The sequence below is a fragment of the Hemiscyllium ocellatum genome, chromosome 6 (assembly GCF_020745735.1).
Source record: "Hemiscyllium ocellatum isolate sHemOce1 chromosome 6, sHemOce1.pat.X.cur, whole genome shotgun sequence".
Taxonomy (NCBI): Eukaryota; Metazoa; Chordata; class Chondrichthyes; order Orectolobiformes; family Hemiscylliidae; genus Hemiscyllium; species Hemiscyllium ocellatum.
This window is the reverse complement of record NC_083406.1, coordinates 48557757-48583587: the sequence shown is the minus strand read 5'-3', so window position 1 is coordinate 48583587 and position 25831 is coordinate 48557757. Positions and strand designations below refer to the sequence as shown.

Sequence of the window (25831 nt, the reverse complement as noted above, 5' to 3'; positions counted from 1 at the left end):
GGAACAGGAGATTCTACATTTCGTCAGTTTCCTGCGCTTTTCCAACAACACATTTTCAGTTTCTACAGCACTAGACCAAACATCCTCCCTGAACAACATCCAGGTAACTGGAAGTGAAGAAAGTGCATTAAGATTTACAATGCTGCTTGAATGAATACTCATAAGTTCATGTTGTCTTGTTGCTGAAGCTGTGAAGAGGATGTCAAAATACTTCTGCAGACTTTTGAGAACACATTATCAAGGTCTCAATGCCACTCTAGCATTTATTGTACAGATTTCCTCCCTAAAAAGAGAGAAAGCACTTTGCCTTTTGGAAGTCACCATGAGAAAGATGAGAAGTCATTACCACCTTGTTAGGGCCATCCTATGTCTGGATGAGAATGGAAGGAGAACATGAAGCCAGGCAGAGCAGTCCTGTCTGTTCCTGGGGAGAGGGTTAGCAGGACAGGATGTCATCCAACTCATCGGGATACAGAAAACCTCTTCTCTTCTGGACTTACTCCATCATGACCTCCAATATCAGATCAAGATCCTATGAATTTATTAGCTTGGTTCCTGAGCCATCCAATGTCTTACTATGTCTGCAGCCACCACACTTAATACCTTTTTGCAATTGTCTAATGAGCACAAGAATGTTAAAGCTGCAGGCTTTGAATGTTTCAAAACATATTCAAGGTACAGCAGTTAATACTATAACTGTGTGCTGAATGCAGACTTTCAAACAGACATTTCTTACAGTGATGTAAACTGTAGGATTTATATATATATAAATTGTAATATATATATTATGTGTGTGATATATATATATATAGTAAATTTGGGTTTCTGACTTTTGAGTTAGTAACTGGTGGGCTTCCTGTATGTCTAAAGTGAGAAATTAACTTATCAGTATTTCTGTAGCTATGATCATTTATTTTAAACTAGGTTTGAGGCCTGTCTTTGGAGTGAACGTGAATTTTTGCATCAGTAGTGATCTTTTGTTTATTTCGGATTGTTATGCATGGATTGTTAGAGGTGTGTGGGACCTTTTTCAAACTCAAGGAAAACACCTATAACTGAAAGAGGGAGATGTTTAATTTCCAGTTTCACTTTGAGTTTCGAGAAGTATGATTAATTCCATAAGATAGAGAAGCAGAATTATGCCATTTGCCTAATCGAGTCTGCTCCATTACTCATGGCTGATACTTTTCTCAATCCCAGTTCTTCTGCCTTTTCCCTGTAACCCTTGATCCCCATACTAATCAAGAATCCGACTGTCTTAAAGACATTCAATGACTTGGCCTCCGCAGTCCTCTGCAGCAATGAGTTCCACAGATTCACCAACAGCTAGCTGAGGAAATTCCTTCTCATTTCAGTTCCAAAACTATAGAATCCCAACAGTGTAGAAAGAGGCCATTCAGCTCATTAAGTCTGCACCAACCCTCTGAGGGTATCCCACCCAGACCCACCCAACTCCCACTCTATCCCTATAACACTGCATTTAATCTGGCTAATCCATCCTACACCAGCCCATCAACTCTCGACACTGCAAGGCAATTTAGCATTGCCAATCTATTTAACCTGCACCTCTTTGGATTGTGGGAGGAATCTGGAGCATCTGCAGGAATCCCACACAGGCATGGGGAGGAAGTACAAACTCCACACAGATAATCACCCAAGGCTACAAGCCTAGCACTAACCTCTGTGCCACCATGCTGCCTCTAAATGGTTGTCCCTTCACTCTGAGGTTATGTCCTACAAGTGGAAACATCTTCATGTCCATTCTATCCAGGTCTGCCGATATTCTATACATTTTAATGCAATTTACCTTCATCTTTCTAAACTCCAAGTACAGGAATACAGAAATCAAGTACAGACCCAGAGTCCTCACCACTCAGCATATGACAAGCTCTTCATTCCATTCTTGTAAACCTCTTCTGGACCCCATCCAAGACAAGCACATTCCCTTCTTAGATACGGAGTCCAAAACTGTTCACACATTCCAAATGCTAGGTGATTGTTTTAGCACTGATATTTCACCATTGCTAAATTCTCAGGAATAAGTGCAAATTGTGACATTGATAACCACTTCCAAAAAACAAGGATGGCATCAATAATCAATAAACTTTCAATCCTTGTTACTTGCAGAGAAAGTCAAAAATCTCACCACATCAGGTTATATTCCAGCAGGTTTGTTGGGCTATAACCCAGCGTCGTGTGAGTTTTGACTTTTGTCCACCCCAGCCCAACACGGCACCTTCACATCATGACTCGCACAGAAGTTAGTGAAAGATTGCAGAAATAGTGAGTGAGAAGATGTTGAACAATCTTTTTGCAGGGGGATCATTGCTGACAGATTAACCACAACAATACATGGCATTGAAGGTCAGATGGTTGAATGAATACAGTAAGGTTGGACTGGCATATTCAGAAAGACCAGATCTAAGATATAAATCCAATTGTTACACAGAGAATATATGAGGTAGATTTGTTATACACACAGAGTGAGAAGAACCTGAATTTGAGTTGAATGCTGCAGATCGGGCTTGAAATTGTGAAAGAAAAGTATTTTTTTAAACAAGCAAAACAATTTACAATGTGACAATCTAGAAATGTTCCTTACTATCAAGATGTGCAGGGCAATGTTAAGTTACTTCCTGGTAAATGAGTTACAAACGTGCCAAAAAGCATATTATTTCAATAATTAACACAACAGTAAAGGACAGGTTAACAGAGCTCCATTTTCAGCACTTTAATTGGTTGGTTTCCTCATGACAGCACTCTATTGTGTCCAAAACCCCTTCCTTTCCACAGCAGCTACTCTATTATCACCTAACACTATAGGCTTTTACCTTATTTACCAGTCTCCTGCGCAGCACCTTGTCAAAGGCCTTCTGGAAAAACAAACAGATCATAGTCCCTAGCTCTTCTTTATCTAACTTGCTCATTACCTCCTCAAAGAAGCGTAACAAATGTCTCAGGCATGACCTCCCCTTAATGAAGCCATGCTGACTAAGCCCTATTTCACTATGAACTTCCAAATACTCCACAATGTCATCCCTAATAACAAACTCTTAAATCCTACCAACAACTGAGGTCAGGCTAACTGGCCTATAATTTCCCATCTTCTGCCTCCCTCCTTCCGTGCTGAAAAAAGGGTGGTGTGACCTTCTCTGACTCCAGTGATTGCTGACAGTTCACCCCCAATGTCTCCACAATCTCCTCAGCTACCTTCACACCTTACACTTTCCCCAACACTTTCTTCTTAGTGATGTATACTCATCTCTGCCCCTGACTCTCCTGAAGTTCTGGTATGTTACTGGTGTCTTCCACCGTGAAGACTGACACAACATACCTATTCAGTTCCTCTGTCATTTCTTTGTTTTATATAATTACCACTTCTCCAGCCTCATTTTCCAGTTATCCAATGACCACTCTTGCCTCTCACCGTTTGTGTATTTTTAAAAATCTCTTACAATCTTCTTTTATATTATTGGCTAGGTTACCCTTCTATTTCATCTTCTCCCCCTTATTGCTTTTTAGGTGTCCTCTGCAGGTTTTAAAAGGCTTCCTACTAATCTTCATCACATTGTACGCTCTTTCTTTTGCTTTTATGCTGTACCTGACTTCCCATATCAGTCATGGTTGTCTCATCCTCCCTTAATGTGTCTCTTCTACCTTGGAATGAATTTCTGCCATGTTTCCTCAATTACCCCCAGAAACATCTGCCATTGCCAGTCCAATGTCTTCCCTGCTTACAGTCTTCTTCGTGGAGTTCAATAATTTTAAATCATAACGTGTGTGGCTGTGTTGCCATTTTTGTTTCTAGACAACAACTGTCACTAATGATTTTGCTTACTTTGTAACCTTCAGTAGACATACTCTTTATTTCTTTATTTGCCCTACTATTGTTAATTTTAGGTGGCTCCTAATCACAGTTACTTGATGCAAGCAGTCAACAACTTGGTAGTAATTTTCTAGTAGTTTATCAAAAAGCAGCACTTTAGATATGATACATTAGTTAATTAGACAAAGAAAGAAATAATATTATAGGAATCAAAAGTTACAGAAAAAAAGGCAGGGAAATGGATGTGGCAAATGTCAGATCAGCCATGATTCTACTGACGGACAGATCTGGCTGGAGGGACCAAACAGCTCGCTCCTGTTCCTATTTCTTACTGTCTGAACGACCTGTGACAAATGAGAACACTTTACCAATCCCAGAGCCATTCTGTAGAATGGACAAGTAGAGGCAGCGTATTCCCACAGCCCACTGTTGTGTTTTGTGGTGGTCTCAGCGCCGACAGTCTTGTTTTTGCCTCATGTTGATGCAGATCTTCCCCAAGGGGATGGTATGGTTCACCTCTTTTAATCTTGTTTGTACCTTCCTCCCCTCCTGTCCCTGTTAATATATCTCAGTTTGGGATTACCTGTCTAAGCCCTCTTGGTCAATAGCCATGGGACAGCTACTCTTGATAATCTTTTTCCCTTGTCGACCCACATCTGAGGGTAGATTTTCATTCCTTCTCATACCAAAAGCTTAATGTTTTCAAAAACAATACACTATAATAGGGTGCATTTGGCAGCAGATAAATTATTGATGCCAGTTAAATATGCATCATGACCTCAGAGTTCCTTATGATTTGGAGATGCCTGTGTTGGACTGGGGTGTCCAAAAGTTAAAAATCACACAACACCAGGTTATAGTCCAACAGGTTTAATTGGAAGCACACTAGCTTTTGGAGCGACGCTCCTTCATCAGGTGGTAGTCTCTCACCTGATGAAGGAGCGTCGCTCGAAAGCTAGTGTGCTTCCAATTAAACCTGCTGGACTATAACCTGGTGTTGTGTGATTTTTAACTCAGTGTTCCTTGTAATTCTTCCCTTTGTTTCATGTGCTTGAATTTTGGAAACTTAGTTCTGGTATAATAGCTGTCAAATGAAATCTCATGCAACACAGTAAATATTAGGAAAATTTAGTTGCATTCTAACCAGAGCACCAAGACAATGGAGGAGCAAGTTTAAAAAGGTCATGGAAAGTGGGGAGAAATTTCATTCTTGCTTTTGGGAATACAGGTAGAGATGGATGGACCTCTAGAAGACTATTCTGCTGTGGAGGAATGTACCAACAGTGACATTGCAGTAAAGTCCTGAGTTGACCTGGTTGTTGAACAGTTGCTGTAAGAAACTGTGTTTCAAGTCAGTAATTTTGAAAAATAGAAAACCAGCACATGAGAATTTCTAGGTACAGGACAGGAATCCAAATTGTGGTATGGGGAAATTTTTTCTACTCTCTACAAATTTCCAGTTCATAGGAAATGGTACAAAAGTAAAGTTAGACTAAGTTTAAAGAAAAAAAGGTATGGTGAAACAGCTTGGCTGAGATGAATTTACATGCAGGAAGTATCAATGACTGCACAACTTTGGTTCTGGAACTTGAGCAGTAGCTGTGGTCATTGATAAGGCAGGGAACTGTGTGGATAGCACACAGAGATAGGTGATCACACTACAAGTTAGGGGTAGGCAAGCAGATAGTGAATAGGTGACTGCCAGCGAGGTGAAGAGAAACAGGCAAGTAGCAAAGTCCCCAGGGATCCCACTCACAAATTGGCTTCCATTTTGGACGCTGACAAATGTGATTAGTCCTCGAAGGAGTGCAGCAAGACACAGGCCGATGGCATCATATGTGGCCTTGCTGTATATGAGGGAAGGAAGATAAGTGAGAGCAGGAGTGATAGCAGACTCCTTGGTTAGAAGAGCATTCTGTGGCCATTGACATGACTCCAGGATGGCATGTTGCCTCCCTAGTGCCAGAATCGTGGATGACACAAGAATGCACAACATTCTTGTATGGAAGAGTGAACAGTCAGAGCTTGAGATCTACATCGGTACCAACAACATAAAAATGAAAAGGGATATGGTCCTACAATCACAAGTTAGTTGAAAAAATTAGCCAGCAGGACAGTGTCACATACAAGAGAGTACAGAAAATGTAAGATAAAACAATGAAATGATGGTACAGGGGAAGGACTTGATATTTCTGCTATGCTGGAACTGGCTCTGGAGGGCATGAAACCTGTACAAAATAGATAGATATCACCTTGCAGAGCATCGGACTGGTGCTGTTGGGGAGGATTTAAATTCACGTAGCAGAATGTGCTGGAACCAGGAGAAAATATCAAGAAACAATACCAGGGTGCACAAAATGCTGGGAGAGGCAGCTAGTGCTAAAATAGAGAATAGTAAGTTAATAAGTTGAGTTGGAGGAAGAGAGAAAGTAGCAAGTATAAATCAGGGTTACATTGCATGTATGTGAATACAAAGAGTTGAAAAGTGTGGTGCTAATAAAATTGAGGAGTTAGAGGTGCAGATTATATGGTGGGATACAGATGTTGTGCTGATAACAGGGTCTGGGTGTTAAGTATTCCTGTATAAAGTTTTTTTGGATAAGATAGTAAATCAAAAGTTAAAGACAGTGTTTAAGGAGAGCACTGCAATGCTGGAGAAAAAGGATGGTGTTTAAGGACAGGATCGAATTGACTTCAGCTAAGGAACAAAAAGGACACAATTACAAATTCGGTGTAACTTCGGTGTAATCCTCACCCGAACTCTAATTCCACCCCAATTCATTCAGAGGAAAAACTTGCAGGCAATTTCAAATGGAACTTAAAAAATTGAGTATAATGAGGGGGCTTGAATTTCGTTAATATGGACAGGGACAGTGATTATAGTCAAAAATGTGGTGCTGGAAAAACACAGCCAATCAGGCAGCATTAAAGGAGCAGGAGGGTCAACATTTCAAGCTCTTCATCAGGAGAGTGGGTGTGTGCGTGCATGTATTTACACGCATGTGTGGTGGGGCAAGGGGGCTGAGAAACAAATGGGGGGGGCTGGGGTAAGGTAACTAAGAATGTGATAGGTAGATGAAGGTGGGGTTGATGGTGATAGGTCAGATTGGAAAATGAAGCAGATAGGAGGGAAGGATGTTCAAGAGAGGACAGTTCAGGACAGTTCAAGAGAGCTGTGCTGGTTTGGAGGGTTGGATGTACGATAAGGTGGGGGGAGGGGAAATGAGGAAACTGTTGAAATTGACATTGGAGGGTCCCAAGGAAGATGAGGTGTTTTGGCCTTGGCAGATGGGAGGGGGAGTTGAAGTGTTCAGCCACAGGGCAGTGAGGTTGATTGGTTCATGTATCCCGGAGGTGTTCTCTGAAACATGCCATCAGTTAGTATCCTGTCTCCCCATGTACAGAGGAACCTCGATTATCAAAATACTGATTATCCAAATTTCAGATTATCTGAAGAAGATTTCAAGGTCCTGCAAAAACGTTACACAAAGAGGTAAGAGTTCAAAGTTTGGGAGAAGATTTGTAGCTCGGCTGCTTGTTGTTGTGGTTCTGTTCGCCGAGCTAGGAGTTTTTGTTGCAAACGTTTCGTCCCCTTTCTAGGTGACATCCTCAGTGCTTGGGGGCCTCCTGTGAAGCGCTTCTGTCATGTTTCCTTCGGCATTTTAGTGGCTTGTCTCTGCCGCTTCCGGTTGTCAGTTGCTGTCTGCTGCAGTGGCGGGTATATTGGGTCCAGGTCGATGTGTTTGTTGATAGAATCAGTGGATGAGTGCCATGCCTCTAGGAATTCCCTGGCTGCTGTCTGTTTGGCTTGCGCTATAATAGTAATGTTGTCCCAGTCGAATTCATGTTGTTTGTCGTCTGTGTGTGTGGCTACTAAGGATAGCTGGTCATGTTGTTTTGTGGCTAGTTGGTGTTCATGGATGCGGGTTGTTAGCTGTCTTCCTGTTTGTCCTATGTAGTGTTTTGTGCAGTCCTTGCATGGGAATTTGTACACTATGTTGGTTTTGCTCATGCTGGGTATCGGGTCCTTTGTCCTGGTGAGTTGTTGTCTGATAGTGGCTGTTGGTTTGAGTGCTGTTTTGAGTCCTATTGGTCACAGCAGTCTGGCTGTCAGTTCGGAAATGCTCTTGATGTATGGTAGTGTGGCTAGTCCTTTGGGTTGCAGCATATCTTCGTTCCGTTGTCCTTCCCTTAGGCATCTGTTGATGAAATTGCGTGGGTATCCGTTTTTGGTGAATAGGTGTTCTTCTTCCTCTTTTTGCATTCTGGTGTACTGCAGTGTGTTGTGGCCCTCTTGAATAGTGTCCTGATGCAACTTCGTTTGTGTGTGTTGGGGTGGTTGCTTTCATAGTTCAGGACTTGGTCTGTGTGTGGTTTTTCTGTATACCTTTGTGCTGGCTAAGGTTTTGTCGATAGAGGTGAACAGTGCCGTTACATCGAATGAGACCATGGTTTCTTCCTTGTCTATGTGTACATTTCTGATGATGTCCAAGAATTCTTGTGTTGACTGTATAGAGTGCCTGGATCCGCTGATCAGGTATTTCAGTTTCTGCTGTAGCTCTTTAGCCAGTTTGTGTGATGGTGTCTTGGTTGTGATACTATGGGTCTGAGTGGGATGTCTGGTTTGTGTACTTTAGGTAGTCCATAGAATCTGGGGGTATTGTTGCTTTCAGGTTTCATTCTTTGTAGGTCAGACCTGGTTATCTGTCCATTTTTTTGTAGATTCCTCAGTGTGTTGTTTATCCTATTGGTGAGCTGTGGGGTGGGGTCAGACTCCCTCTTTTGGTAGGTGTTGGCTCCAAGGGACTCAACTACAACCACAGGGACGCTAAGACAGCAGACTTCCTAGCAGAATTAGAATGCACACTCAGGAACAACGGACTGACAGAAGAGACACAACAAACAGTGAGACAAAGTATCGTACCTATGATAATGAGGAAAAGACAAACACATAACCTCAACACCAAGGAGAGGGAAGCACTAAAGTCACTAAGAAATGATAAGAACATAATCATACTACCAGCAGATAAAGGCAGAATGACGGTCATACTGGACAAAGCAGACGACATCCAAAAGGCACAACAACTACTTGCAGATACCAATGCCTACCAAAAGAGGGAGTCTGACCCCACCCCACAGCTCACCAATAGGATAATCAAATCACTGAGGAATCTACAAAAAAAACGGATAGATAACCAGGTCTGACCTACAAAGAATGAAACCTGAAAGCAACAACACTCCCAGATTCTACGGACTACCTAAAGTACACAAACCAGACATCCCACTCAGACCCATAGTAACACGACCAGGGACACCATCACACAAACTGGCTAAAGAGCTACAGCAGAAACTGAAACACCTGATTAGTGGATCGAGACACTCTAAACAGTCAACACAAGAATTCTTGGACATCATCAGAAATATACACATAGACAAGGAAGAAACCATGGTCTCATTCGATGTAACGGCATTGTTCACCTCTATCGACAAAACCCTATCCAGAGAAACAATATCCAACCTGCTGGACATACAGAACAGACAACAGGACGTTGAACCTATTAACAAAGATGGCATACTTAAACTACTGGACCTGTGCCTCACAACACACTTCACATTCAACAACCAGATATACGAACAAATCAACGGAACACCCATGGACTCACCGATCTCTGGACTCATAGCAGAAGCAGTAATGCAAAGGTTAGAACAAACAGTCTTACTGCAAATACAACTCAAACTCTGGGTCAGATATGTGGACGACACCTTTGTAATCATTAAAAACACAGAAATAGAGAACACACACCGGATCATCAACACCACACTCACAGGAATCCGATTCACGAGACAGGAAGAAAAGGACAACCAACTCCCATTCCTAGACGTGATGGTACAGAGAACACCGAACGGAGAATTCAGCACACAGAAAAGCTACACACACAGATCCAGTCCTGAACTATGAAAGCAACCACCCCAACACACACAAAAGAAGTTGCATCAAGACACTATTCAAAAGGGCCACAACACACTGCAGTACACCAGAACTGCAAAAAGAAGAAGAAGAACATCTATACAAGGTATTCACCAAAAACGGATACCCGCGCAATTTCATCAACAGATGCCTAAGGGAAAGACAACGGAACGAGGATATGCTGCAACCCAAAGGACTAGCCACACTACCATACATCAGGAGCATTTCCGAACTGACAGTCAGACTGCTGCAACCACAAGGACTCATAACAGCACACAAACCAACAGCCACTCTCAGACAATAACTCACCAGGACAAAGGACCCGATACCCAGCATGAGCAAAACCAACGTAGTGTACAAAATCCCATGCAAGGACTGCACAAAACACTACATAGGACAAACAGGAAGACAGCTAACAACCTGCATCCACGAACACCAACTAGCCACAAAACAACACGAACAGCTATCCTTAGTAGCCACACACACAGACGACAAACAGCATGAATTTGACTGGGACAACACTACTATTATAGCACAAGCCAAACAGAGAACAGCCAGGGAATTCCTAGAGGCATGGCACTCATCCACTGATTCTATCAACAAACACATCGACCTGGACCCAATATACCCGCCACTGCAGCAGACAGCAACTGGCAACCGGAAGCGACAGAGACAAGCCACTATAAATGCCGAAGGAAACATGACAGAAGCGCTTCACAGGAGGCTCCCAAGCATTGACGATGTCACCTAGAAAGGGGATGAAACATTTGCAACAAAAACTCTCAGCTCGGCGAACAGAACCACCACAGACGTAAGTGTATTCGATTCACTTGTACTGAAGAAGATGTCAAAACGCTGGCAAAAACAAAGAAACACAAGCAGCTCAAGCATCGGAGACTGGATATTTTTTAGGTATGGGTTGTTACACTTACTGTTGCAACAGTAAGTGTTTTACAGTAATCCCATCACTTTACCAGGCCATTCATGAAAAAAATGGCTGAGAATGTAAATGTGTGCACGAGACGTGGTTCTGTCTTTCTATTGTGACACTGAGTTCCCAGAAACTGACAAATGCTCTTGTGATCGTAGAAGCTGTTCGGAACCTTGTTTAATGTGGTCTTCACCACTTCTTGCCAAATGCTAACTACTGCAGCATTTTTAACAAACTTTCTCAGGTTATCATTGTTTTATTTTGTCCATCATGTGAAATCTGTGGTCTCTTGCCCTCAATACTTTAAAACTATTGTTTTAAACAAATTCTCTGTAGAGCACAGCATTAGATCAGCATTGCTTCCCTTGACTAAGATAAAATCAATTATCCAAATAATCAATTTTCCAAACAAAAGAATGTCCACCCATCTCATTCGGATAATCAAGGTTCCTCTTTACAGGTGCATGGTACAGGTATTCCTAGATTGTGTTCAGGAGAATTTCCCAGACCAACAAGAAAGAAGGCGCTGTTAGATTTGGTTCATGAGAATGAGGAGGACCAAGCTGATCAGTGATAGTGGAAAATTTATAAAACTGTGATCACTGTACCATAAGATACAGGATAGAATGGGACCAAAGTTTGCTTGGAAAACTGTTAGCTGAACAATGGGCTACTTTCAAAGAGGAAACAAGATTGAGCACAATCAATATATATTCCCTCAAAAGAGAAAAATAGGGCAAACAAATCAAGAGCTTCCTGTCTTAGTCAAATCACTCATACACAGATGCCATGATCCATAAGGATAAACCCTATTAGTTGGTCTTTCAAGATGACAGAGGAGCTATGTGACCTGCTAGTCCAATCAAGAAAGGAGTGCGTAATCTGCACAAGATGAGCAGTTGAATCAGGGAGCTAGGCGTGCAAGAATTGTGTACTGCACTCTTGAAATAAATGTTATTAGTTGCATTAAATTATGTTTTAAATTAACCAGCATATCCAAGGTTTGAAGTTTTTACACCTATCATATATATCACCTGGCAGTTCACTGCTTACTAAAAATGCCTTTTTAGCTTGCTTTCCATTAAGGCCATATGATTATGCACAGTGGCAGGTCCAGCAGATGCAAGTTTGGACCTGTAATTAAGAATGGCATGCATTTTTTTGATAGAATCGCCTTTGTTAAGGACAACTAATGCAGTACCTCTGTCACATTCACTGACATGTATGCCCAGGTGGACTTGAGACCTCACAACATTGCCAGACAATCATGTTTCATGTGAAAATTGAACAAGTTATTCAGAATTCCACAAGTACTAGATGAGCTCGCACACCTTCAAAGATTTACTGTCTTCGGTGGATACAGATTTGTGGTGGCATAGCTGCAATTAGAGGAGTTTTAACTCAACAAATATCTCTTTGCATTTGATGTGGGACAAAGGCCCAGTAACGTTGATCCAAAGGCCTCATTTTCAAAATGCACATGGTCAGACAGCTTTATCATGTGTTTATTCGTATCAATTGTGTTGCTAATTGCACTGCCAAATTACTTATGCTTAAATGAGTTTACGTGTGATCATCATTTAAATTAGATTATGATGTGGTCATCTACTGAAGCAATATAAGAAATAAATAAATCAAATCAAAAAATGAAAATTACTTCATACTTCAGACTAGGCACAGAGTAGGGCATGGTGTAAATAGTTACCCTATTACCAAGCTGTTCAATATTATTTCACATAAACACCATTTCATTTGTGGCCATTTAACATTATCATGACATTTAGAAATAAAAACTGGCACAAACTTGAGTTCAGTGCAATTTTGATTATGATTAGTATTATTGTCTCAATTTTTGTGTGCCAGTATACTATGTTAATAGACAACCACACCATAAACTGCACCATTGACAGCTCCACGTGCTCCGAAGGATTGAAAGTGAGATTACAAATATAAATGCCTGCTTTGTAAGGAATTAAAGGAAGTTACATGTCATGAGTGAGTTTGTTATCATCAAGGCGGACTGTTTGAAAAAAAATTGGAACTATTTCTCCAATTCTCAATAATATTATCCACTTAACCTCCTTCATAAACATGCTTTCCCTTCTCCAATTTAATTTCTCTTTCATAATAGAAGCAGCCCTGGATTTGCTTGTCCTATCTTCGTACTTTATGGGAATACAGTTCAACTGTATTGAAATTCTCTCTTCTTCAACATGATGCAGTTAATGTTTTCCTGTGAACCTTTGATCATTACTTATCTGACTCAGATTCACCTCAATGAGGTCAGCACACTTATCACATCTCTAATGTTTTCCAGTTCTGATGAAAGGTCATCAACCTCAAATGTTCCCTCCCCACAGATAATACCCAATATAGTGGGTATTTCCAGCAATTTATGTTTTTGTTCCATAAGATGATATGAGGCACCAGTGGACTGCAAATGAAAGGTGAAAAATTCTAGATATATAGTCGAATTTTACTTGGATTTCACTGGTACATTAACCCATTGAAGATTATAATGTTAGCCAATACTATGAAATAACATGCAAGATATTGTAATCCTTCAACATTCTGGTGAAAGAAATGAAATTATTGAGTGACGCACAATTAGACTTAAAATTCAATCAAGTGAGAAATGCATAAAACACTATTTTGCAATTTGCCTGCAACTTTATGATATCTTTTCACAACTTGCTTTTTACTTTTCCCGTTAAAAAGTATCTGAAACATTGAGGTCAAAAGAGCAGCACATTATACCTTAATTCTGAGATCTTATTGGTCTATTAAACACTCAAAATGAAGCCTGCGCATTTTCAAAAGCCAGTCACCAAAATGATTACTGTACTAATCATGAATAGTAAAACTACAATTGTGAATACGCACTTGATTTTAAATGACTCTCACTTCGCTTATGTAACAAAATATATCACATCAGCATTTTTTATTTAGCTGTAATCCATAAAATATCCAACTGAATGAAGACCAGACTGAAGTTATACCTTGAAGTTCCCACACTTTCAGCGGAGCCATGTCATTAGTGCTTTCAATAAGATGTTTTCTTAATTCTTTCAGCTGGCCTGTCAAATCAGGATATAGCTGCCTGTTAAAAGAACAATACAACAGTTACAGAGATGGAGAGGCAAAGAGAGGATTGAAGAGTATGCAAGGTGATGGGAGTAGGCAGGAAGAAGGAAAAATCTGTCAGAGAGGGAGGCACAGGGTGAAGGAGGGCATTAACATCAGCCAATGTCTTCCTTTCTTGTTCAGTTTTTCTATTTGAGTGTGCATAAGGGGCTTTGCAATGGAGAATAGAAAGCAGATTTTGTTGTACAGCATGATTGGTTAAAGGATTGTGTACAAACAGATGTTTCTCAGTTCAGTATATAACTTTGAAAATCACATTCATTTTTACATCTTCATCTATCTATATAGATACATCCATTCCCCAATCTTTTAAAATATACTGTTACATAATTAATAATTCAACTAACTTTTCATAAATCTTTTGTGGAGTAGTTTTAACTACAGCCTATTCCTCTGGTGCACATTTAATAAACCCTTGTGCTTACACTTATTCCAGTAGCCATCAATGATATACATTAATTGTTTATCATGTATACTGTTTATGATGATGCTATCTCTTTAACAAGTTTATTTTGTCCTTGGTTATTTTGCAGAAACGTCATAAGGACAGAGGTGTTGAAGAGTTTAGTTTAACAATGGAAGGGGAGTGGCCAGTTCTCCCATATCAGGCTTTTTCTTGTTTGTTGTTAAGTTGCAGCAGTCACAAGATGTTGGAATCGAGGAGAGGTGCAAGTTTGGTAAAGAATTCCTCTGACTTTCTCTGAAATTGCTCCCTAGATGTTGTTCCCACCTGCCTGTAAGAATCTGTGTCTGAATTTACCTTTTGCCAAGGGGGTGTTTATAGGATGTTACTAAATTGGAATAGTTAATTAGTAATAGTTACTGCATCAGGTAAGTTAAGTTTTCCAATAATTAAGTTATTCTAAATTCTGCTTTATTTTGTGTTTCAACTATAGCATTTAAATAAATTGTTTTGCTTAAAGACCAATTTGACCAATTGCACCATACCTGGAACACCCACTTTACATCTGCCTTTCAAATAAGAAAAACTTAGGGTCCAGGTTATCTTCTTAAAATGTTTTGAGAGGGTCTAGCCTGGTCCATAATATACTGGAGGCTCTTGTTGGGATTGATTCTATAATTCCAATTTCGGTTTAGCGTTGTTGGACTCAAAGGCAGCAAGTGGTAGGTGTTAGTGCATTTTGTTCCAGATGCTGAATTCAGTTGGTTAAAACAGTGTTTTATGTAGTAATGTCTCTTTCAGTCACTACAGGCTTTCTGGAGAGGAAGAAGTGTTTTACAAAAGGTGAGCAAGGCAAAGCTGTTGGAATTGGCAGAAAAGCTAGTGTTGAGATTGCCTTTATCTGTGAGAAAAGGAGAGGTAATTATAACAGTCAGATTTGCTGGAAATGCCATCGCAATCTTTGGAAACGGCTAGAATTCAATTGCAGATGAAATAGCTTGAACATGAAAGGGAACTGAATCAGTTTAAATTACAGTTAAAGTCAGAGTAAAGAGAAAAGGAAGCAATTGCGCTGGCAGAACAAAAAGAAAAGGAGAGGAAGGCCTTAGCAGAAGAAAGGAAGAAAGAAAGAGAAGAAAGGGAGAAAGAGTGAGAGTTTGAACTTCAGAAGTTGGCAAATAGATAGAAAAGTTGGCTTAAAAGGATGGAGGAGAAGGTAGAAGGTAGGCTTAGTGAGCAGGATAGTGATGATGGGCACACCCAGTGTAACGAAAAGGCTGTTGTGGATCTGTTTAAATATATTCAAGCATTGCCTAAATGTGATGTGAAGGACATAGAAGCCTTTTTCATCTCATTTGGGAAAGTGGCTAAACAAATGAAGTGGCCAGTGACCATGTGGGTTTTGGTAGGTAGCGCTCCACAACAAAGTTGGCAGGTAGCGCTAGTGAGCTATTTGCATCATGATCAGTAATGGTATCTGGGGAGTATGAGGAGGTGAAGAAAATCATCTTAAGTGCTATGAGCTTGTGCCAGAAGCCTACAGACAATTTTTCTGGAATCTAAGGAGGACCTTGGTCAAACCTACATTGAGTTTGAAAGGATCGAACAAAGTAATTTTGATAGGTGGATAAGGTCATTAAAAACAAATCAAACATATGACACCCTTAGAGAGACGATTTGAGAATTTGTGGAAGAGCTGACAGTGAAACTGGCAAGATTAGCAGCTGAAAAGGTTAATGATATGAGTTGATTCATAAATCAAAGTTTGTCTTCCAACATCAATTTCAATTTTACGAGGGATAGAAATTAGGGAACAGAGAAATCATCAGGTGGTAAGGGAAAGTAGATCTCATTGAAAATATAAAGATAACTTATCACAGGGTAAAAATGAAACCCATGAAGGGGAAAGAGAAGTTAAAAAGCTCAGGGTTTTTCGCTGCAATAAAGTAGGCCACATGAAGTCACAATGTTGGTGGTTTAGAAAAAGCACTGGGAAGACAGATGTAGGAAAACAGGATACGCCAGTGAATGTTGTTAGAGTGGTAAAGGAAAGCACAGTGGAGGCTAAAAAGCTGCACCAAAATACACAACCTTGTCAGAAACTGAGTGAGAAGGAAGTGCTAGATCTTCTCAAATCATTTCCTTGTGAAGGTAAGGTTTACTCGTATAGGCCAGGAGCAGCAGGTAAAGAAGCTACAGTATTAAGAGATACGGGATCATGTCAATCTTCAATGTTGAAAGATGAGGAGATATGTAACTCAGAAGGACTATTGCCAGAAAATGTATGGAATTTATAGTGAGACAAGAAGTGCTCCATTGTATAGAGTGAGGTTGGAGAGTCCTGTACAAAGTGGAGAATTGGTGGCAGGAGTACTGGAGAAACTCTCAGCTCCAGTAATACAATTTATCCTCGGTAATGATATTGCTGGATCACAGGTAGGAGTGCTGCCGACTATGGTTGAAAAGCCAGTGGAGAATCAAGCAACTGAGGTATTACAGGAAGTATATCCTGAGAGTTTTCCTGTGTGATAGCAAGGTCACAAAACCAACAGTTGAACCAGGAAGAAAAATCAAATAATATAGATAAATAAGTTGAAGTAGAATTATCAGAGACCATGTTTGATTGAATGGCTGAGACAAACCAAGAACAGGTGGAGGACAACATGGATATTTTTAGCTCAGAGAAATTATCTGAGTTATAACAGAAAAATGAAAAACTGAAGCATTGTACCAAAAAGCATACACTGAAAATGAATCTGGAGTATATCCCTGAATGGTACTATTTTAAAAATGATGTCTTGATAAGGAACTGGAGACCATCACATATTCAGACAGATGAGAAATGGGCAGAAGTTTATCAAGTATGACCAGTGGGTTACAGAAAGGTCGTGTTGCTGGTAGCACATGAATTATCAGTAGGAGGTCATTTATTATGTAAGAAAAACTCAAGCCAAAATACAAAAGCATTTTACTGGCCTGAACTGCAGAAGGGCATGGTTGAATTTTGCCAGACAGATCATGTGTGTGTCAGGTAATTGGAAAACCTCAGGCAGTGATAAACCAGCTTTAATACCCATTCCTGCATTTGAGGAACCTTTTGCAAGGATTTTAATTGCTTGCATTGGATCTTTACTTCAAACAAAAAGTGGGAATCAGTATGTGCTGACAATAATGGATGTGTTTACTAGATTTCCAGAGGCTATTCCATTATGCAATATTACATCTAAAAGAATTGTAGAAGAGTTACTCAAATTTTTCACCAGATACTGATTACTAACAGAGATACAATCAAATCAAGGGTCAAATTTTACATCAAAATTATTCAGCAAAATTGTGGATAGCTTTGGAACACAACAATTCAAATCCACTGTATACCAATCAGCATCACAGGGAGCATTAAAAAGGTATTATTTAAAGACCATGTTATGGACTTATATTCAAGACTATCCAGATGATTATGATAAAGGAATTCCATTTATACTGTTTACCATGAGAAATGCACCAAATGAATCAATCAAATTCAGTCATTTTGAATTAGGTTTTTGGCATGAGGTGAGAGGACCACTGAAATTGATCCTGGAAAAATTGGTGAGTCAGAATTCAGAGACCACATATTTGGACTATGTGTCTAATTTTAAACATAGCGGGGAAACCAGCGAGACAGCATTTAAAAGTAAAACAAGATATGATGAATCAGGAGGCAGACAAGATGCTGGAGATCAGAGCTTAAAAATGTGTTGCTGGAAAAGAAACTCTCAGCTCCTCATTCCTGAAATACCCTCCTACCTACCTTTTATCTTAGCTTGCATGGCACACCCTCCACATTCCTGAAATACCCTCCTCCCTACCTTTCTTTAGCTTGCTTGGCACACCCTCTTCATTCCTGAAATTCTTCTTCATTTCCGTCACCTCCAACAGACCCTACCACCAAGAAAATATTTCCCTCCCCTCCCCTCCCCTATCAGCGTTCCGGAAAGACCACTCCCTCCGCGACTCCCTCGTCAGATCCACACCCCCACCAACCCAACCTCCACTCCCGGCACCTTCCCCTGCAACTGCAAGAAATGCAAAACTTGTGCCCACACCTCCCCCCTCACTTCCCTCCAAGGCCCCAAGGGATCCTTCCATATCCGTCAGAAATTCACCTGCTCCTCCACACACATCATTTACTGCATCCGCTGCACCCGATGTGGCCTCTTATACATTGGGGAGACAGGCCGCCTACTTGTGGAACGTTTCAGAGAACACCTCTGGGACACCTGCACCAACCAACCCAACCGACCCGTGGCTGAACACTTTAACTCCCCTCCCACTCCTCCAAGGACTTTCAGGTCCTTGGCCTCCTCCATCGCCAGACCATGCCAATACGACGCCTGGAGGAAGAGCGCCTCATCTTCCGCCTAGGAACCCTCCAACCGAAGGGATGAATGCAGATTTCTCCAGCTTCCTCATTTCCCCTCTCCCCACCTTTTCTCAATCCCAACCCTCAGACTCAGCATCACCTTCTTGATCTGCAATCTTCTTCCCGACCTCTCCGCCCCACCCCCTCTCTGGCCTATCACCCTCACCTTAACCTCCTTCCACCTATCGTATTCCCAATGCCCCTCCCCCAAGTCCCTCCTCCCTACCTTTTATCTTAGCCTGCTTGGCACACCATCCTCATTCCTGAAGAAGGGCTTATGCACGAAACGTCAATTCTCCTGTTCCTTTGATGCTGCCTGACCTGCTGTGCTTTTCCAGCAACATATTTTTAAGCCAAGAAATCAAAAATTCACAGTTTTGCTAACGGAGATAAAATTTACATCCAGGGATAGGTAAACCTTTACAAGAAAGTTTTATTGGACATTATCAAATCAAAAGGAGATTGAGTAAGGTGAACTATTTGATATGGACTCCGGATAGAAAAAAGGTCTCAGAGTGTGTCATGTGAATATGTTCAAAAGGTATTTTGATAGTGAAGGAAAGCAAAAGGAGAGTGTGTTATTGGTTACAGCGCAGAATGAAGAACCAAATTCAGAGGATTCTGAATTGGAATTATTCAAACTAAATTGGACAATGAAGAAGTTGTCAAAAATTGGGATAACTTATTGAATTACCCTCCAGAGGAAAATCAAAATGACCTGAAAGAGTTAGTGCTCTCACGTGGGGAGACATGTGGAAATAAGCTGGGAAATACTAACCTAATTATATAGGATGTAGATACTTGAAATGCTGTTCCAGTTAAGCAACATCCTTGCAAACTTAACCCTCTAAAGTTGGCACAGGTTTAACAAGAGATTACATGCTCCAAGACAATATAATCTGTTATAAAGATTAACTACCGGACACAGCACCAAGTGTTCTCAATAAAGTAACAATGTAACACTAGGCCAAACAACATTGCTGGGAGACAAAAACAAATTCGAATTTGGTCAATCAGTTTAAATTATACCCCAATCAAGTTTGAATTGAGTATATTTACAATCTTAAAAGCCAATGGCACAATCCAATACTCTGGGGTATAAGACCAGGGGAAAATTGAACAGTTGAGAGGAGAACTGCCAAGTCCTAGCATGTAACAGATTGCTCGGAAAAAAGTATCTCTCTTAACGTATCTTTTCAATCAGTAACCTGTGATACAGAAATTCCTAACAAGGAAAAAAGAAGACACAGGAAGATCTGAAGACAGGAACCTAAAGCTGCCTGGTTTTGAGATAAGAGGTGTTGTTTTGTAAATCTTAATTGGGAGTTTTATCAGACTAGTATTAGGCAACAGACAGGTTAGAATAAGGAATGGTAAATAATTATTAATTAATTTTACTCTGTTATAATTTAAGAAATAAAGTTGTTAACTTTTACTTTGCATAATTCTCGGCCACTCAGATTTTTACAGATTACTGCATGGGATAAATCTTTTTGTGTTGCTGATTTTAAATTAAGCAGGAGAGTTTACCCTGTGTCCTAACAAATTGAAGTGAGTTGCAGCAACTAAAGCTCACCCATTGTAATGGTGCCAAAACAGATAGATTACACATAACTGTTGGGTACTATCATAAAGTCAACGTAGTTACAAAGTCTGATTCAGATCTTATTCTACATTTGGAAGACTGTATTGTGAAGGTGGGACAAGCAACTTATATTTCTAAGCTGGACTTACTCAGAGAATACTGACAAGTACCTTTATCTGAAACAACGAAGACAATTTCAGCTTTCATAACACTGAATGGATTATACTAATTTAAAGTCAAGAGTGTGGTGCTGGAAAAGCACAGCAGGTCAGCTCACAGCACAGCATATGAGGAGCAGGAAAGTCGACATTTTGGGCAAAAGCCCTTCATCAGGAATGAAGGGCTTTTGTCTGAAACGTTGATTTTCCAGCACCACACTCTTGGCTCTAATCTTCAGCATCTGCAGTACTCACTTTTGCCCTATATTAGTTTAACGTCATGCCATTTGGTATGAAAAATGTGCCAGCCACATTTCTGTATTACCCAGTTGTGTGGTAGACATTGATGACCTGGTGATTTTTAGTCAAACATGGAAGGAACATTTACAGCATTTACAGAATTATTCAATCCACTTCGGGAGGCAGGCTTGGTGGTCAACATGGCTGAGGGTGAGTTTGCCAAAGCCCAAGTCATATTTCTGGGCCATGTTATCGGATATGGAGAGGTGGTTCCACAGAATATGAAAACAAACGTTATTAGGGAGTTCACCATACCATCAACAAAGAGAACAGTATGAAAATTCCTGGGATTGAGTGGGACTTATCAGAAATCCATGCCAAATGTTAACACTGTAGTTGCTCCACACACTGACTTATTGAAGAAGTGCAAAAGCTTTCAGTGGATGGAGAAATGTCAGATGGCATCGGACATCCTGAAAGCTGTGTTAACCACTGCCCCAGTATTAGCCACATTTAATTACGCAAAGCCATTCAAGGCAGCTATCAATGCAAGTGATATGGGTGTTGGTGCTGACAAGAGGATGAGAAATTAGAAAGTGCTATTGGATACTTGACCAGGAAACTGAATATTCATCAACAAAATATTCTCCAACTGAGAAGGAGTTCTTGATGTTTCAACATTTCAGTTGCCAGTAATGTGTCTGAGACAAATGTATATAATGATCATAACCCATTAGAAGTTTTGGAGAAATTTAAGTTCAAAAATTCTAGACTGTTTAAATTAAGCTTATTTTTAAATTTCAATTTGAAAATTACACACTTGGCAGGAGAAAGAAAGGTAATTGCTGACACATTGTCGAGACTTGGATGAAGAATGATGGAGGTGTTTGGTAGCAAGAATAAATGGACTGAAATAGACTGTATTAGTTAATGTTTTATGGTGTACCAACAGTGTTAGACTGAGGGGTTTAAATTGAAGCCATCTTTGTATATTGATGGTTCACCTTGTTTTACAAAGAGGGTAGGTGTGACGATGCTGTCATTTTAACAATGTTATGTTGTCTTTCATTTTTTATAAGAGAGATCGTAAACGCAGAGCTACTGAAGAGTTTACTTTAACAATGGAATGGGAGTGGCCAATTCTCTCAGTTCAGGTTTGTACTACTTTGTTTTTAGCAGTAGCAGTCACAAGCTGTTGGAGTCCAGGAGAGGTGCAAGCTTAGTAAAGAATTCTTCTGAATCTCTTTCTGGATGTCGTTCCCTCCTGCCTGTAAGAATCTGTTTGAATTTACCTTTTTACCAAGAGGTGTGTTTATGGGATGTTACTGGATTGAACAGTTATTTAGTAATAGTTACTGTATTGAGCCATTTAAGTGTTCCAATAGTTCAATTATTCTAAACTACACTTTATTTTGATTGTGTTTCAACTGTTGTATTTAAATAAATTCTGTTTTGCTTAATGCCGAGCGGCTTGACTAGTTGCATCACACTTGGAGCTCCCACTTTACATGTACCTTTAAAATAAGAAAAAATTAGGGTCTAGGCTGCCTTCTTAAAATATTTTGGGGGGGTCTAACACTGTCTCAGTCCCTTATTTCCTTTGACAAGCAATTTTTGTGTACGATACAGAAATATTTAAACCAGAAGACAAGTTTCTTGCAATCAGTGTGCTACTACCATGCTTAAAATGAAAAAAAACTGTTGTTTCAAAAAAACCAGAAAATTCATTTGAGTATTAATCTTTGTATCATCAAATTTTTGACAAAATCAGATGGGGTGATACAGAAGAGAGTGGTGATCAAATCGGATGTGAAGATTGTGAAAAATCTGCTGAGCCTCAGACTTTGGCCAGGGACGGAATGGGATCTGTGGTTAGGAAAAGGGGTTTGATGTTGGAACTGAAGACAGCAGTTTGGAATTTCTGATATCTAACTGAAAGATACTTTCCCTCATCCAAAACACGATTCCAGGGAATATTGAATTAGGCAGAGGAAATATGAGATAGGCATGTGGTGAAGTACAGATAAAAGTTTTCAGTATGCAGGCAGAATCTAACAAATGCTTGGATTATTTGCCGATGATAACTAGGATTTTAAGATATTAATAGGTTTTAAGTTCCTACTTGTTACCTATAATCAGCAATCTCTCATGGTGGGGAAAAGTAAAATCATAATCTGGAATGAAATTCAAGTTCACTTGAAAAATGACAGTCAACAAGTTGAAGGTGGACCAAGACTAATAAACTTGATTAGTCTGTTTGTCGATGAAACAATGTTAATGAAGACGGTGCAGTTAATCTCATATATGCACATACAAGAGTTAAGTAGCAAACATGAGCTAAATGGATTTCTATGAAAGGAACAGTGATAGTATAGGTACAAACTTGGTGAAGAGACACAAAGCTGAAAATAGTAATGCAGATTAGTTTTCAGACAGTAATGTACACGACTCTGACGAGGTAGACTTGTGTACACAGACAGAATTTCAACAGTGAGGCTGTTCGTGAACCTAAGACTGTTCATTAAATGCTATTTTTCTCTCTAGATGTTATTGGACATGCTGAATGCTTCCAACATTTGGTGTTTTTACTTTTGACTTCAAGGTCCATATTATATTTTTCTTTATAGAAATGTAAACAGTGAAAACTATAATCATAGGTTTAATACAGAACATAGAGCACATCTAACCCATTTTCTCACTCTCACTTCTTAGTATCACTTATTCAGCTTTTCTGTTGGACTAATATCCATAATCTTCTTGCTTAGCTAACCCTTTCATGCCTGTCTGTCTGTCCCTGGGCTCATTCTCCCTCTACCCACTCACTCTCCCCAAAAACGTCAGCTTCAGCATAAATACCACATTTTCCTAGATACTAACAGTTCTGACGAAGAATTATTGGACTTGAAACATTAACATTGCATTTTTCCCACAAATGCTGTCAGATCTGCTGAGGTTTTTTTTGTTTTGGTTTTTGTTTCAGAGTTCCCGCATTCACCATTGTTTGTTTTATTGTCCTTCAAGAACACTGTCAATTTCTATGAGATCGTCTCTCATTCTTATAAATTCCAATGAGTACAGGTCCATCTTCTCAATCCCTCCTCAAAGGACAGTCCCAACATCTCAGCAATCAGTCTGGTGAACCTCCACTGCTCCCTTTCTACGGCATTTACATCATTCCTGAGGCGAGAGGACCACAGAAGACAGTATTCCAGTTGCAGTCTCACCAATGTCCTGTACAATTGAAACAAGATCTCTTTGCTTCTGCAATCAATACCTCTTCAGATAAATGCATCATATGTTTCTCTTCAAAACTGCATGCTGCAGCTATATGCTAGAGTTAAGTGACTTATGAAAAGAAAACTTAGGTCCCTCTTGTATGCCAGCATTTTCCAATCCTTCACCATTCAAGAAAAACTTTGCACCTCTGTTCGTCCAACCAAACTCTGTGAAACTTTTATCATAAACCTTCTGAAAACACAAATACACCATATACACTTTTTTTTCCCCTTGTGATTCTGCTAGTAACATCTTCAAACAATTCCATCTCAGATTTGTCAAGATAACGCAAAGTGAAATCACACATGACTCTGCCTTCCTCTTGCGACATGCATCTCAGACTTCCCGATTTCTACTGTCCCTGATTACCACTACTGTTTAACGGCCTATAAACCACACCTACCAATGTTTGCTGCCTTTTGCTGTTTCTTTGCTCCATCCAGATTCTACATCCTGCTCTTCCAATTGGAGATCTCTTCTCACTAATACACTAATCCTATTCCTTATTATCAGCAATCTCTACCTCCTTTTCCTTCTTGACTGTTCCTCCTAAATATCAAATATTCTGTAATATTCAGTTCTCATTTATGTCATGTTGATCACTCAGCTGCCAAGTTCCCATACTGGCAATTAAATCAGACCCTGTTCCTGTATCACAGCTTTAAATTTGTTCTGAGGACAGGTCATTTGATTCAAACCATTAACTCTGATTTCTCTCCACAGATGCTCGTGGCTGCATACAACCCATATAGGATAGAGCTGAGAAATTCTAAAGGTAGAAAGACCCTAATGGAAGTTATCTACATGCCCCCAAACAGTAGCCTGGATGTAGTGTGTAAGTTGAATAAGGAGCTGAAATTGGCCTGTCGCAAAGATATTACTACAGTTGTTAGGGGGGTTTCAACATGCAGGTAGACTGCGAGAATCAAGATGGTTCTGGGCACCAAGAAAGGGAGTTTGTGGAGTGCCTCCGAGATGGATTCTTACAGCAGCATGTGCAGGAGCCTATAAGAAAGAAAGCAATTCTGGATCTGGTGTTGTGCAACGAACCGGATTTGATCAGAGACCTCAAAGTAAAGGAGCCATTAGGAGGTAGTGACCACAATACAATAAGCTTTAATCTGCAGTTTGAAAGGGAGAGGATAGAATCGGAAGTGACAATATTTCAGTTATTTCATTAAACAAGATGTTACTAGCAGAGTCACAAGGAATCTATGGAGCTATGAGGGAGGAGCTGGCCAAAGTTCAATGATGCAATACCTCAGCAGAGATGGCAGTGGAACAACAATGGCAGGTATTTCTGGGTATAATGCAGAAGATGCAGCATCAGTTCATTCCAAAAAGTAAGAAAGATCCTAAGGAGAGGTAGGGATGGCGTGGCTGACGAGGGAAATTAAGGACCATATAAAGACAAAAGTATAACATAGTAAAGAGGAGTGGGAAATCGGAGGACTGGGAAGCTTTTAAAGAACAACAGAGGATAACTAAAAAGGAAATATGCAAAGAAAAAATAAGGTACGAAGGTAAACTGGCCAAAAATACAAAGGAGGATAGTAAAGGCTTTTTTGGGTATGTGGAAAGAAAAAAAAAGGTTAAGACTAAAATTGGGCCCTTGAAGACAGAAACGGGTGAATTTATTACGGGAAACAAAGAAATGGCAGAAGGGTTGAATTGGTACTTTAGATCTGTCTTCACTGGGGAAGACACGAGCAATCTCCCAGATGCAATAGTGGCTGAAGGACTTGAACTGAAGTGAATTTATATTAAGCAGAAAATGGTGTTGGAGAGACTGTTAGGTTTGAAGGTTGTTAAGTCCCCGGGACCTGATAGTCTGCATCCCAAGGTACTGAAGGAAGTGGCTCTAGAAATCGAGGATGCATTGGCGATCATTTTCCAAT

The 25831-nt window shown here is 40.1% G+C and overlaps 1 protein-coding gene across 2 annotated transcripts in view; it reads right to left on the bottom strand.

Annotated features, from left to right (window-relative positions):
- The window catches only part of uggt2 (UDP-glucose glycoprotein glucosyltransferase 2), a 372492-nt gene that overhangs the window by 263140 nt on the left and 83521 nt on the right, over window positions 1-25831 (bottom strand). For both annotated transcript variants that reach the window (XM_060826541.1, XM_060826542.1), the window contains exon 9: window positions 13725-13825. In XM_060826541.1, the coding sequence (XP_060682524.1) occupies window positions 13725-13825 (101 nt within the window). The remainder of the gene's footprint in view (window positions 1-13724; window positions 13826-25831) is intronic.